Source organism: Mauremys reevesii, linkage group 19 (genome assembly GCF_016161935.1).
Source record: "Mauremys reevesii isolate NIE-2019 linkage group 19, ASM1616193v1, whole genome shotgun sequence".
NCBI lineage: Eukaryota > Metazoa > Chordata > Testudines > Geoemydidae > Mauremys > Mauremys reevesii.
Window position 1 is genome coordinate 21,210,226 of NC_052641.1, and position 14,688 is coordinate 21,224,913.

Consider the following 14,688-nt stretch of genomic DNA (forward strand, 5'->3'; position numbering starts at 1 on the left):
GTTTCCCAGCTGGCAAGGTCAGCAAATGAGAACAAGGGAGATTACAATGGTTCCCAGATCAAATGTTTAAAACTTTGCCACTTGTAAAATAAAAGGAAGTAAAAAATTCTGTCTAGATGGAGAATTACAGGATGCAAAAACTTTCCTTCTCCCCCCTCTCCTGACAATATGAACAATAACCCATGAGTTTTGTTAAGACTGTTAAAGTAACTCTATTATTGTGGTTTGGATTTGAACTAGACAGCTCAACTTGCTGTCTAGGAGGGATGAACAAAGTAAACAGTCTAGAATTTCCCCTGCTCATTATTACTTTTATTAACTTACTGTCATTTAGCTTGAAATATAAAATATAAAAACACTTTTTAAAAGTGATATGAATTCTGAACGTTTATTCATTATTCTCTTTGGCTGGTTGGTTGGCACTATGGCTATTTATATGACAGGCTTACAGAACTATTGCTACATCAGAGTCGATGTTAAAACAGGGATCAGAACCTCATTAAACTTTTTCTCTCTTTCCTTTATTATTGTTGCTGATCTTCAAGCTATCTATGCAACTCGGGAAAATAAGATACAGAGTAGGTAAGGGACGTGCCCAAGATCACCCAAGGGAGTTTATGGCACAGATGGAAACAGAAAACAGATCTCCTGACTCCAACCCCTGTGCTTTAGCCACTTCCTGTACTATTTAGATATATGGAGATATAGAAATGATAATGATACACTTTGGCTTAATCACAGACAAAGCTTTAGATATAACAAACCCAGAGTTTCAAGATATATTTGAGATTCTGGGTTCTTGCAAATGTTACAGAGCAGAAGCATGAAATCTCAATAAGAGCAAATCTTTGAGTACAATCCCAGTCTGTTTTAAGCTGAATTCTGCCCCTGGATTAGAGCATGGCTTGTCGTGATAGGAGAGGGGAATGAAGCAATGCTTCAGCTCCACTGAACTCAGTGGAAAGACTTTGCCTGACATCTGTGGGAACTTCTAATGTGGGATCAGATGTGAAGGCTGCTTTACCCTTATGTTCTATGCAGCAGAAAAAAAGCTGATATACCCCACAGCAGAAAAACCGGCAAAGGGGAATTAAGCATCTCAGCATTATGAACAAGAGAAGTATGTTCTTTTTACCTTGTGTTTGAAAGGCCATGGAAGCAAAGCATCATACTCCCCTTTCATGACAACAAAGAAGAGAGAAACATGTGTTCCTTTCCCTGTTCCGTCGCCATTCAGATAAATCCTCAGACAGACTTTGTAGCCATATTTCGCAGTGTAGAAAGCTGAAAATTAGAACTTGTGGTTAGTCAGGCCAGAGCCTACCAACAGACTCTGAAAATATCTGTATTCCTAGGCTCTCACATATGCAAAAGGGTTAAAATGCAACAGATGCTGTGAGAGCAGGGTGATGAGCATGGCAGACTAAATAGAATACCCTGTGGATTTCCAGCTGCAAGCACTGAAGGTCCAGTCCTTTTAATGACTCATAGGTTGTAATTACCCACAAGAGCGTGTTTTATCTAATCACTTCATTTCCTGGGGAGAATGACTGCAGTGGCCACTCAAGGCATTCTCGGAGTGACATCAAATGACTTCACTTGGGATGAAACAATGCAGATCCAGCAGATGTCACTAGCAGCAGTTAGAGGGCAAATAAACTGACATGAAAGCCATGTACAGCAAACAGCGCAGCAACACAAGAACTTGTGGGCAACATCAGGCTGCACAGCGTGTGTTTCACAACCACTTCTTAGATACTTTATTTGACGACATCAAATCCAGCACTGTCCATATTATTATTACCCTTTTATTTTCTGAACTAAATACTTCTACTGGGCTAGAGTGTCCTTTTATAAATAATGTCTTAGATCTGGGCACTATTTTAAAGAATCACTGGTCAAAAGAGCAGATAGGAGCATCACTCCTGAGGCATTGCTGGGTTTTCAAAAGCTGGATTTTACTAGTGTGTGTATACTTGATGTTTTTTACCTGGAGAAAACAAACTGACTCCTCTTCCAGTCACAGAGTCATGGTACTTTCTGTTGACATCTGTAATTTTCCATAAAAAGACTCCATCATAGGATGCTTGTTCGAAAGACTGGAGGCGCTTATGGAGTTTGCTCAGGCCTGCATCTTTCTGTGTCAGACATCGGTGCAGCTCTGTAATCTGAAAAAAAACCCAATCCCTGTTCAAACCCACTCTGTTGTCTCTACAGGACCTTCTGCTACAGAGGCAGTTCAATAATGCAAGGACTCTCACCTGTGCCCTCACACTATGGAGAGCTGTGTGTGTGAGTGAGCTTTTAAAAACACCTTGATAAGTAATTTTTAAAATGCACAATGTTGGCTTAAGAGGATCGTACTGTATCTGATTCAAGGTGCCTTGCTCTCTTATGACCTGAATCCAAGAAATGCTGAGCACCCATAATTCTCCATACCTTTTAGGTGCCTAAACATGGGTTTAGAGGTCTACTTTAGAAACCAAGGTTTGAAAACTTTACCAAAGCTATAGATGGAGTTTTGGAGATAGAATTAGAACTCAAGAGTTCCTGGCTCCCACTCCTGTGTTTGGACCATGCCTACCCACCCTCCATGATTTTTGTGCATATGTACTAACTACACAAACTGTACACAGACACAAAGTCATAATAAATGTTTACCTTCAATTCCAGGCTTTGTATTACATCTTGATCAACTCCACTCTTCCTCCGAAAGGCTGCGATCTCTAGGTTAGAGGTCTCCACCTCCTTGTTGAGCACCGCCACAATATTCTCAAACACGTGCAACTTGTTTTCCAGCTCAGAAATCACTTTCTCCCTTACAAGCCGTTGCAGAATTGACTCTTCCTCACAAACAGATGAGCCAGGAAAACAGTCCACTTCCAGATCTCCACTGACTTCCAGAGCCCCTTGGAGCTGGAGATCGGAGACTTTTCTTTCCAAACCCTTCACTTTAGACTCTGCTGTGGCTAAGTGTGGGATGATGCCATTTGTAGCTCCACCAGCAGGGCACAAACTAGCCCTCAGTTGCTTTATATGCTGCAGCAGCATCATTAAGTGGGTCCCCACTGCAGACTTTTCATGCTCTTTTGTCTTCTCTTTGCTGCCCTATTGGGAGGAGAAGACGCTGTCATTGAACTAAAGTAAATGACTTAGGGCCAAATCCTCATTCAGCCTTTAGTCAGGCAAAACGCCCATCAACTTCATGGGAGTTGGGAGATAAACCTAAGTAAGGCCTTCAGGATACGGGCCTGACTCCATAGCACCAGACTTCAAAGGGGAGCAACCGGCTGCCTAGCTCCTGGGCGGTTGTGTGTGTGTATGACATGTACGTATGCTACATTCACAAGAAAACAGTTGTTCAAAATCCCTCCACTTAACAAGGTGCCATGCAAATAAACAGCTAGATTCTCAAGTCGATCAATATTTAACACACGCACTGCACACAAAATATATGAGACGTATCTATTTACAAGGCAGTACGAGCACACTGAAATCCAAAGCAGATTTTAGAAACCAGTTAAGGCTGTGGGGTTGCACAGTTACCTTGCAGAGACTGTTTGATACATGGCAGAATATCAAACCTGATATAGCTGTAGAAGTATAATTACAGAACCGTCCCATTTAATCTGAGCGGAAGATACACTGCAGGGGAAAAAGTGTCCCCAGCTGAATTTCACTCCTATGAATTGTGACAGTCAAAATCCAGTTCCACACCCTTCCCTTCTTTTTTGCCAGGAGAGGTTAAGTTTTATCCCTTTACCAAAAAAAACAAAACAAAACAAAACCAACCAAATGACGCCATCCTTGGTTTAACGCCTTGGCTGGTTCATGCCAGCAGCTGGAGTGTAGAGACTGTACATTACTGGAGACCTTCCAGAATAGGAGCAGGCAGCATTTTACTCACCCTAAATGAACAGCCGATCTCAGAAAACCGACAACCGTCTTTGCTGTTCAATGGTGTTGAATGGTTCTGTTAAAAAGAGCCACAAAATAATAAGTACCAATTTCAAGGGTTTAATTATTTACTACAATCCACTAGTCCAGTTCCTCAGTTGGTGTAAATCAGGGTAGTTCCATTGAACCTCACTGAGGGTCTGGCCCCACCCTGTATAGCAACACCAAAGGTAATTCATTTAGATACTGCCGGACAAATCACCAAGTCCTGACCTGATGACCAAGTGATTTTGTCATGCACTGCCATGTGTGAGGCCTGGTTCCATCTCTAGTCACCAGTGTCCTGACATTTGAGCAGGTGGGATTGCGACCACAGCCAAGGTCATATCTAGCCCAGGCTGACAGTAATGATATTCTGTTGTGGATGCCTGTAGCAATGGCTTCTTAAGCAATGTTGATTTTATATATCACTATGAAGGGCCACTTTCTGCAGCACTCAAACCTGGGAAATCCACTAACACATGGGGCAAGAGGGATGGTGGTGGATTGCCCCCAAGACAGACTTGCGTGCAGTCAAGTGCCTATTCAAGCCCTACGTGCTGTAAACACACTAAAAACAAAACAAGGATAAATATCCTTAATACAAATACAAAGACTCCCACCCAAGTCTCAGTATAACACAGACCCTAAAATAATACAATATAATAAAACCACAATCATCAGCAGGTGACAACTCCTGTATAACACACACACACCATATTACAGAAGCCCACCACAAAGAATAAGACCTCACGCCCAGTAACCCCAAATCCTTCACTTCGCTGTTCCCAGAGAAGTACAGAGGAGGAGTGTGCCTTGCAACACACTCTAAAGCAGGGGTCTATGGGAGCAGAGTCAGGACCCCAGACCAGCAGCAGGCTGAATGGGGCCGGCAGCCGGGACCCTGGCTGGCAGGAGCCAGCGGACAGAACCCCAGACCGGCAGCGGGCTGAGCCCCCGGCCCTGCTCAGCCCGCCGCTGGTCTGGGGTCCCGCCGCACTCAGCCCACTGCCAGTCTGGGGTTCTGGCTGCCAGCCCCTTGCCAGCTGGGGTCCCGGCCGCAGCCCGCTCAGCCTGCTACCAGCCGAGGTGAATGGAACCCCAGGCCTACAGCGGGCTGAGCAGGCCAGCGGCGTAAGATCAGCATTTGAATTTAATTTTAAATGAAGCTTCTTAAACATTTTGAAAACCTTGTTTACTTTACACACAACAGTAGTTTAGTTATATAATATATAGACTTATAGAGAGAGACCTTCTAAAAAACGTTAAAATGTATGACTGGCACGCAAAACCTTAAGTTAAAGTGAATAAATGGAGACTCGGCACAGCACTTCTGAAAGGTTGCCGACCCCTGCTCTAAAGGGTGCCCCATTCTCTATCACACCAAGGGGTCTGAGATTAGAATCCAGCCCTCTCCCTCTGCATGCAAAGGTACATGTCTTTTTAAGAAGTTATTTAGTGTCGTCTGTGCTGGAACAGCCCTTGTATTGCTCACCAGGTTTCCCGAGTGTTTGAAAAGGAAGTAAACACACAAACAAAACTTCCAAGATTTTAGGAGAAATCCTAAATAAGGGGGTGGTGGGAAGGAATCAGTACAACTGATCTTAGGATGTGAAAAGCTCCCGGCTACTGTTGCCACATGGAAATGCCATGAAGTTGCCTGGGTCAGCCAGATGAAGAGCTGGCACTTCAAGGAACAGAACAAAAACAATACATTGCCCTTTCACGTTTTACCTACCTTTTCCTTTGATGGGCCTTCTATGTGCATCCGTTTTTGTTCCTTCGATGAGTTACCTTCACATGTATGCTTCTGTCGTTAAAGTAAGAGGACAAAGGGTTGGGTACAATGCTAAAATCATGATGCTTCCTTACCCAGGTCTCTATGAAATACAATCTCTTTCTGTACTACGCAATATTATCCCCATTTTACAGAAAAGTGAGCTCTGGTGAAGTTACTTGCTGAGAAGCCTCCGGTCAACTGAATCAGGTCTGAACTAGCAAATAAGAGTTGCACATTCAAACCCTGTTTCTGGAACAGATTTACTAGGAGGCCGCAGGCAAGACACTTAACCCTGCACAGCCAAATTCAGCAGCGGTTTGTCAGCAGTAACTCAGATCCCCTTGCACTCACGTAGTCTTTCCTAGACTCACCAATGTCCACGCATCTGAAGCATAAGGGGGTCTCAGGAAGTGTAATTTACATGCCAAAGAGCTGGGTGAAAAAGCATAAATTAAAATAGTATTGACCCCTATTCACTTTCACATGGTTTGAGTGGGCTAAGTAGGTCTTAAGGAAACTAAACCTTTCTCCAAAGATCAGGGAAGTCCATTGACCTTAAGAATATGCTTTCACTGCAGAATTAACCGGGGCTCTTATTTGGGTGTTGCGCCTAAGCCACCCTCCCATCCACACACAAAAGACTCTGGCTCGAGTTTAGTGGTACATTCAGCCTGAGCTAGCTGGTCCATCCTAGAGTAGGCTGAAGGCCGGGTGAGGCTCTCATTTAGACTGGTAACTTGCCCACCCACTTTGCAGAGAGAATGCAGGCTGAACCACTTAAGTGCTGATAGTCCTCCAGTGCTTGCCCACAGTTCTCCCGGGGTGCCCAGATGGACAGAAAAGTTCTTCCACAATTTACTGGAAAAGAATCAAAGAGCAGCTCATCTTACTGCAACACAAAGAACCATGGGATATTGCCCCCCCATATAGTTGTAATGTATTTCTCTCTTTCCTTGTTATAGTTTAATGGCCCTCAATCCATCAATAAAGCTCACTGGTTGTTTGCTACAGGGGGAGGGGGAGTCTTTTCTGAACAAAACTTCTTTCTAAAAGACAACCAGAAGGGAGGAGAACAGCACTAATTCCATATTATGGGAGAAAGATTTGCAAAATCTTTCTGTGGGAAGGCATTTTTTGTGCTAGGGTTTAAGAGCATTAAACTCACTTCATATAGGCCACCAAGGAGTCGGCAAATGGTAGCAACGTTTGGTTGCTACTGACCTGCATTTGACTAGGCAGAGGAGCTCCAATTTTATATTCCCTGTTGTCAATTAGGGTAAAAAATGGATTCCAGCTGCACTGAAATTGTTTTCAGTGGAAAATACTCCGGGTTATAAAAATAAAAGAGATGCAAACAGCTTCTTCTCATAGATTACATATTTGCAAAACGGAATACGGGAACTACTGATACACAGAAGGCAACGTTTCAAGGCCAATCTCCCTATCGGGTTGCCAAGATTTCCTAACAAAAAAACGTATTAGATAACAGATTAAACAGGACGAGAGAAATGAAAACAACTCTTCACCACGGGAAAAAGAAACCAAATGACCTCTGAAGGCAAACCGACTGCATCACACACATCTGAAGAGAGGAGCAAGGTGAATCAAAACACCTCGCTCAGACCTCTCTCGCCAGGTAACAGTGTATCAGTATAACCCTTCTGAAAGTGCAGTGGGCAAAGTGGTGAGATGTTCCCGCTTTCAGTTATTTTCTCTTTTTTGAAATACACACTGAAATAATAGTGGTAAAAAGTGCCGGTCTGACAGCCCAACAGGCTGAGGTCAGATATTCCCCTCCCCCTGCCACAGAACTGGTTAAAAATGAGCAGCAGCTGTGCAAGCTTCCTACACACTCTTTCCCAGCAAGTGTGCCTCATTCCTGCCATGGAGAGACCACTTCCATAGAAATGAGAGGGGAGCTGAGTCTCCATAACCGGTTCAGTTCTTGGCAAGACTGCAAAGGTGAGCAGTTAGTCACAAATGTGACATGGAAACTTGCCCATCATTAAATCCCCCCTCACTATCCTGTTGGAGCATTCCACACTACAACTCTCCCACCATCTCTGTCGAAATGGTCATCCTTCCAGGATGTAATTCCTAGCTTGACAATGATTCTCCTTAAACTACCTGGAAGGTCAACACTTTTCAGTCCTCCATCCCAACCTGGAAGCTGAGTGCTGCCTCTGCAGCATTCCTAGTCCATAGGCTAAGAGATTCAGAGTCGAAAGCTGGAGAACTGAACTGCATTTTGAGAACTTTCAACTCAAATCAAAGCAGTTACTGCAGCTTTAGCGATGATACAGGCTTAGGAGTTTTATCATGAACTTTTACAATTAAAAAGACAACGATAAGATGTGTACCAGCTAAGCTATCTCAGACAATTCATCTGTATATATCAGCAAATATTTTCCTAACCCTTTACCCAGCTATACTGTTTCCTCCTTCAGCAACACAGTGTACTATATATCAGCTAGCATATTGTCCTTAGGCCACTCGCATCAGCGCAACCTACTGTATTGTGGTGCACACACAAAAAGGATGGAATCAAAGCCAGTGGGATAATTTTTTAGAATTAAAAAGAATGCAAGAAGTCATTACAAACCCAACTCATCAGTTACGCGTCTGATATAAGGTTGCCCTATTGTAAGACATTCTAAGCAGGAAGTGAGAAATGCATTTCAATAAGAGTAATAGCAACCTGCATGGAGCTGGCAAAGTAATCAAAGAAAACAAGCGATCAGTTACCATTGGGGCAGGAAAATTTTTGTTTTGTTTTGTTTTTTAACATGGACTGACTTCAGATAGATAAATCTGGTGGGGAGTGTTGAGCTTTAGTCTTCATTTTATATGTACTGTAAGGTCCTCAGTTACAACAGTGATAAGCATAATGTAAACCTATAAACAAAATTAAATATGCCTGAACAGTCCTAAATGCTACAGATAAGAGAGAGGGTTCAGGATGAATTTACAATATATTCATTGCATTGGGCTCTGCCTGGGATCCACTGATACCATTGATTTGAAAAGTTAGTAGATTCCAAGGCCAGAGGGGACCATTATGATCATCGAGTGTGACCTCCTGTATAAGGCGGGCCATAGAACTTTCCCCAAATAAAGTTAAAGCTGATGGCATCTAGTATAAATATTGTCTGAATAAAATCTGCTGTACAAACTTGCCAATTTATTGGCCAATTTTGTATTAAGTTAAAAAAAATCTATATTCTAGATCTTTCTGTGGTTTCTCTGGTTGCATTTCTTGTCGTCTTCACACTGAGATGTGCTGGCTGAAAGGGGAGCTAGAACATGGCAAGAGGTGCTGCCCTCCCCCCAAATGAGGGCACACATATCTTCTCTCTTCTCGTAGCACCACATAAGGATGGTCAACTACACCCCATTGTTTTTCCAGCAAATACGTCATGAAACATTACACTGCAGTTGAAAAGTTAGCAAGGTCAGAAAAATGAAACATTCTCCAGCTACATAACTTTAACGAAACAAGGAGGAAATATTTAATCAGACAGCTGTGAAAGCTGTGGAGTATTCAAGATATGATCATAAAAACCCTTGTTTTGTTTTAAGGCAAATAAATCTTCTTACTTGGTACTCGTTACTGGATAACCTCCGTTTACATTTCTGGCATGTGGTCATGTTATTAACACATCCATTCTCCAAATGATCTGCAAGTTTCTTTCTCATCACCATTTGTCCACAACCGGTATGGCAAGGGATTAAAGCGTATTCACATAGGCTCTGATGGTCCTGAAAGTTGAAAGTTACAAACCAAGATGTAACCCTGCACAGATACATGTGTGTCTACAAATGCCCTCCATTCTGCCTGCATGAATCTTTTTTGCACCACGTGGCCTCTGTGAATGGGCAAATTCCCCACCCCATTGTCTGACACACAGAACTGGGAGTGTGAATCCCAACTTAAGTACTAGCTCTTCTCAAGCTTGTGCACTAAAGATAGAGGTGTAGCCGCGGTATCACAGGTGGCAGTGGCACAGGCCACACCCCCAGTACAAACCCCGCTCTGACCCCAGGGGTACATACTCAGGGCAGCTAGTCCAGGCCACCACTCCCCACTGCCTGTGCTACTGTGGCTACACTTGTGCTGTTAATGAGCGACCTCGAGGCCAGCTAGCATAAGTGTGTCCAGCTCCAAGGGTTGACAGAGTCACAGCCAGGTTCAAGTCCAAAACTCACCTCGATCCTGGGGCTTTGCTTTATTCTTAATTTAAAACAACACATACACAGTTTAGCGTGAGCTCTCTCCTGAGCTGGCTCTTTTAATGGTCTTCCTTTGCAAGACCTGCTGTCTCAGCGCCAGCCTTTCTCCTTGCCTCAGAGACTCCCTGACTTTTATCTTCTCTACTCAGAGAGCAAATGAGCAATAATGAGATCAAACTGTTCTGCCTGGCAAGATGAGCCAGCAGACTAGCCCTACCCCTCTATGCAGGGTACATGAAAGGCCATCCTGTCACGGCCTCCAGTGCACAACTGGGTCATGGTTCGTAACAGCATTCAAAAGAATTCTTAAATCGAGCTTAGTTATCACTATTTGCACTTCTCTCAGCTCATACAATGAAAATCAATTACGTCTATTTAATTGTTGTCTATAGGGGAATATTTAATTGTTTAAAAAATATAATGGAAACATTTCTACTGGCCTGAAGTTCTGTAAAATCTTATTTTACAAAAATCTAAATTTTGAGGCCAAATGTGATCATCAGCATCCCTTTAACATTACCCTGATTATAACACCTCATTGCAACAATCACAATGCTTGTCCTCAGTGCATGGAGGGAAAGGGTGCAGAGTGGAAGATTTAAGTCTATAATGTAAATAGTTTGAACTACTGGAACTTTCAGTAACTATAATGGAGCGTAACAATAATTTATAAGGGGCCTTATGCCCAAGGTCTCTATAAAATCCTGTAATACTGCTCAGCTTTAAAATAATCAGTGTTTCTGAATTTAGAATCAACCTGGCTTAATTGTCTAAATCAAAAACCTTTTAGAGCCAGATCCTCCACTGATGTAAATCAGTGTAGCTGAATTGACATCAAAGGAACTATGCTGATTTCCACCAACTGAGAATCTGACCCTAAATGTTCCATACTTATACAAAACGTTTATAGTCTAGACATTAAGGCCCGGTCCAATAAGGTACCAGTGACTCCAGAGGAAGTTGGCACATTCAACACATCCCTGGACGTGCTCAGCACCTCACGGAATTGGGCCTTACACATTATTTTTCTGATACTTCATCTAGTGTTGAAGCAGGAGTAAAACTAGTTTATTACAGTCTCTTTCACGGAGGCTCTCACACTGACCGTGTCACAAATGATTTTTTTTTTAAAGCAAGATGACTGTTCCAGCAGTGAACTCAGAAATGTCAATTTTAATCACACGCCTTGTTTTCAAATCCATTTTTCTGTGTATTCATGCTGAGAGAGGTCCTGGCACCTTTTGAACTCTCCGAACTTGGCACTGAGCAAAACGGGGTAGAGTTTTCTTTAAAGGAGAACAGACAAATGGAAAATGTCTGCAAAATTAGCAAAGAAAGGAAAAATATGACAGCAGCATCTCTGCAGCTCTTCATATACAGAGACCGACTGCACACCACATTCTGCTTCTAAACTGGGTGCAAAGAGGTCCTTAGCTACAGCTCCATTTGACTATGAGGCTCTCTTTTGTCCTCAAGATTATGCAGAGAGGGGTCAAGCCCCCTCAGTGCTATTTACATATAGGCTTGAATTTTCTTTTTTGATTGTTGTACACGTAGCAGATTCTGAAACACTGTCTGTCTATTTCACCTTTATCATTTCACATCAATATTCAAAGAATGACTGTAACCTACTAAATAAACAGGAGTCAGACAGCTATATTTTTCTTTCTAAGTCTGTTTTCTGTTTCCCTTGTTGTGTCAATATCTCCATGAGCACTGCTTCCCAAACATTACCCTGGGAGATTTGTTTTTCTTACAAAAACATAGGAAGTACATTGCTCCTAATAATAGTTTGGAGATCAGGATATTATGGGCTTCACTGAAGGTTACTTACAAGGTCCTTGCCCATAATGTTATACTCAAACCTACTGGAAAAACTACAGCTAACTCATACATTTTTAGAGAGACAAGGTGGGTGAAGTCATATCTTTTGTTGGACTAACTTCTGTTGGTGAGAGAGAGAAGCTTTTGAGCCACATAAAACTCTTCTTCGGGTCTGCGAAACTTACTCAGAGTGTGACCACCAAATACAAGGTGGAACAGATTGTTTAGCATAAGTAGTTAACACATATTTCAAGGGACCATTCCAGGTGAAGGTATTACCTCACCCACTTTATCTCTCTAATATCCTGGGACTGACACCGCTACAAAAACACACAAACATGCATTTTTATAATGTATGCTACACCATCATTCAAAACACGTTGGGTCTGATCTAAACCCCATTGGCATCAATGGGAAATTTTCACTGACTTTCATTTATCACCGGATCAAAACCTCAGCTGGTATAAATTACTATAACTTTTTTGAGCTTCAATGGAGCTTCACTGACTTACACCAGCTAAGGATCTGGATTCATTCTCTTTGTGACCCCAATACAGGAAAGCACTTAAGCACATGCATGTGCTTAAGACGCATGCATTTATGCATTTAGGACCCGATTCCACAGTCCATCCTTATTCATCAAGAATAAGGATGGACTGTGGAATCAGGTCCTAAATCCCCATGTTCTTCTAACATCACCGGAACATGCCTCCCTGACACAATGTTCATCCTCACTGGCAAAACCCCACTGCACACTTATGAGACAATATGGAAGATTAAACTGTCATCTTTAAACTTACTTCAAAATTTTTCATGATACCAGACCAACTGCATCCAGGGGTCCCACAGTGCACTTTGAATTCAGAAATCTCTTTATTAATGGCAGCATCACTGAAAGCCTGGAAATTAACAAGATGAGCCGTCAAATACCGGTCAATAAAATGATTCAAACAGCAGTTATGAGATGGGAACAGGCTGGGACTTTATAGCTTCATAAACCTTGATTTTTTTCCTTTTAGGTTTAATCTTCTGCAAAAGTATTATTTAGTTTAACGAGTATACAGGAAAAGGCCAAAGGATTATGAAATCCTATTATTTGTTTCGTATAGCTCAAAAATTAAATGATTTGAGGTGATTTTAATTTATTAAAAATAAAAATATGCCCTTCCCAGTGAAAACTTTATACTGAAAGTTTTTTCCTACTCAGAAACCTGAAAACAGGTATATGCAAAGAATGTGCTGATGGAACCTTAACTATAGAGGGCACTACCTCATGCCATTCTAACGCAGGCATTTAATTAGTGGGGGGATTAGCACCTCTTTTACCTGCTGCAGAGAGGATTTAAGACTCAACCTGAATAAGGAGGGGGTGGGGGAGAACACCTTCTCAAACTCAAGCTGTTTCCATTTAGTTTGCCTAGTGTCCTAGAGAAATCCAAACCAGACACATGCATTTTTCCCAGCAATATAGTTTTTTTTCTTGCATAAACTGTGAAGAACCATGCAATAAATAAATAAAATATGAATCACTGCAGCCTTTTAATATCACATCTTGCACGAGCACAATAGCTGCAGTAGAACATAGACAAGTATTAAGAACACAATATGGAAGACTGCAGATTCCCCACAGATCAAAATATGGAAAATCCAGGGGAGGGAGTGCACATATGAAATAGCTCATCATTATGTTGAGAATAATAAGAGGCCTTCCCTGCTTTCTAGAGAAAAATACTCCTGTCAGCCTACAGCATCACTAAGAGACAGAGAAGGAAAAGTGCCACCAGTTCATCTACTTCTTCCCTCTTGATCACTATATTCAAACAGTGTTCTATCGCATCCAGGTTTAATTAACCCAAGAACAGGGCTTCCACCTCTTCCCTTTGGAAAGATCCTTAGAAAACAATATAGCACTTATAACAAAGCTCTAACCTGTGCATTATGCATGAGCCCAGGGAACAAAATGATTTGCTCATTTGGTAAAACCAATTAAAAGAAAAAAGTCACCAGTTCAGAAATGAACTAAAGAGATCTGGACTGTAAGACTGAAATGTCAAGAAAGTGTGGAAAAGGGAAAATACTGAAGGGCTCACCCCTCACACTGTAGCAATTAGTTTTCATGCTGTAATTGTACTATCCAAGCTGTGTTATAACCAGTTTTAAAAAACATGGTCCTTACACAATGTCTTTTTAGACTGGTTATAAGCCAGGTATCATTACAAAAGAGGGAATTTTGGATATTGAAGTCAGCACCAGAATAGCAAGAGTGAAAGAGATATTCTGGAAGAATAAAGATCTGATGATAAAGGACATAAATCTGAAGACTACATTCCAACTCTTAAGAACTTACATTTGGTCTGTGCGGTGGTCTGTGTTAAATTACGGCTGTGAAACATAGACAGTCAAACAATCGATGATAAAGAAATTACAATCCTTTGAATTATGGTGTTATAGAAAAATTCTGAAAATATAATGGATAGAGCATGTAACCAATGAAAAAATATTGGAGATTATTTGAACTCAGCAAATACCAGTTAGAGATTTTATGAAAAGAAAGATTTGATTTGCAGGGCACATTTTAACAGGTTCAGTGGGTAATGCATGTTTACAGGCACTGGAAGAGAAAGCTGACAGCAGAAGAACATGAGGCAGAAAAAGATGACCTGGGATGGATAAGATGGTATCCTGGATGGATCAAAAGGTCTATGCATCTACAAAGAGATTAGCAGAGGATCCTACAGAATGGGCTACCATGGCTGCAAACCTCCAGTAATGGAGATGCCATGTAAGAAGAAGATAAGATGGTTTAGTTCGTTGTACATCAACTTTGCTGACTATGAGAAAGCATTCGATAGCGTGGATCGAGAGACCCTCTGGAAGCTCCTTCGGCACTATGGCATCCCAGCAAAGGTGGTCAACCT

The 14,688-nt window shown here is 41.9% G+C and overlaps 1 protein-coding gene across 13 annotated transcripts in view; it reads right to left on the bottom strand.

Moving 5' to 3' along the window:
* TRAF1 (TNF receptor associated factor 1) overlaps positions 1-14,688 on the bottom strand; it is a 61,889-nt gene that overhangs the window by 4,343 nt on the left and 42,858 nt on the right. For all 13 annotated transcript variants that reach the window (XM_039505987.1, XM_039505984.1, XM_039505982.1 and 10 more), the window contains 7 exons: positions 12,571-12,669; positions 9,314-9,475; positions 5,675-5,746; positions 3,908-3,973; positions 2,662-3,108; positions 1,991-2,168; positions 1,136-1,284 (listed from right to left, as the gene is read on the bottom strand). In XM_039505987.1, the coding sequence (XP_039361921.1) occupies positions 1,136-1,284; positions 1,991-2,168; positions 2,662-3,108; positions 3,908-3,973; positions 5,675-5,746; positions 9,314-9,475; positions 12,571-12,669 (1,173 nt within the window). The remainder of the gene's footprint in view (positions 1-1,135; positions 1,285-1,990; positions 2,169-2,661; positions 3,109-3,907; positions 3,974-5,674; positions 5,747-9,313; positions 9,476-12,570; positions 12,670-14,688) is intronic.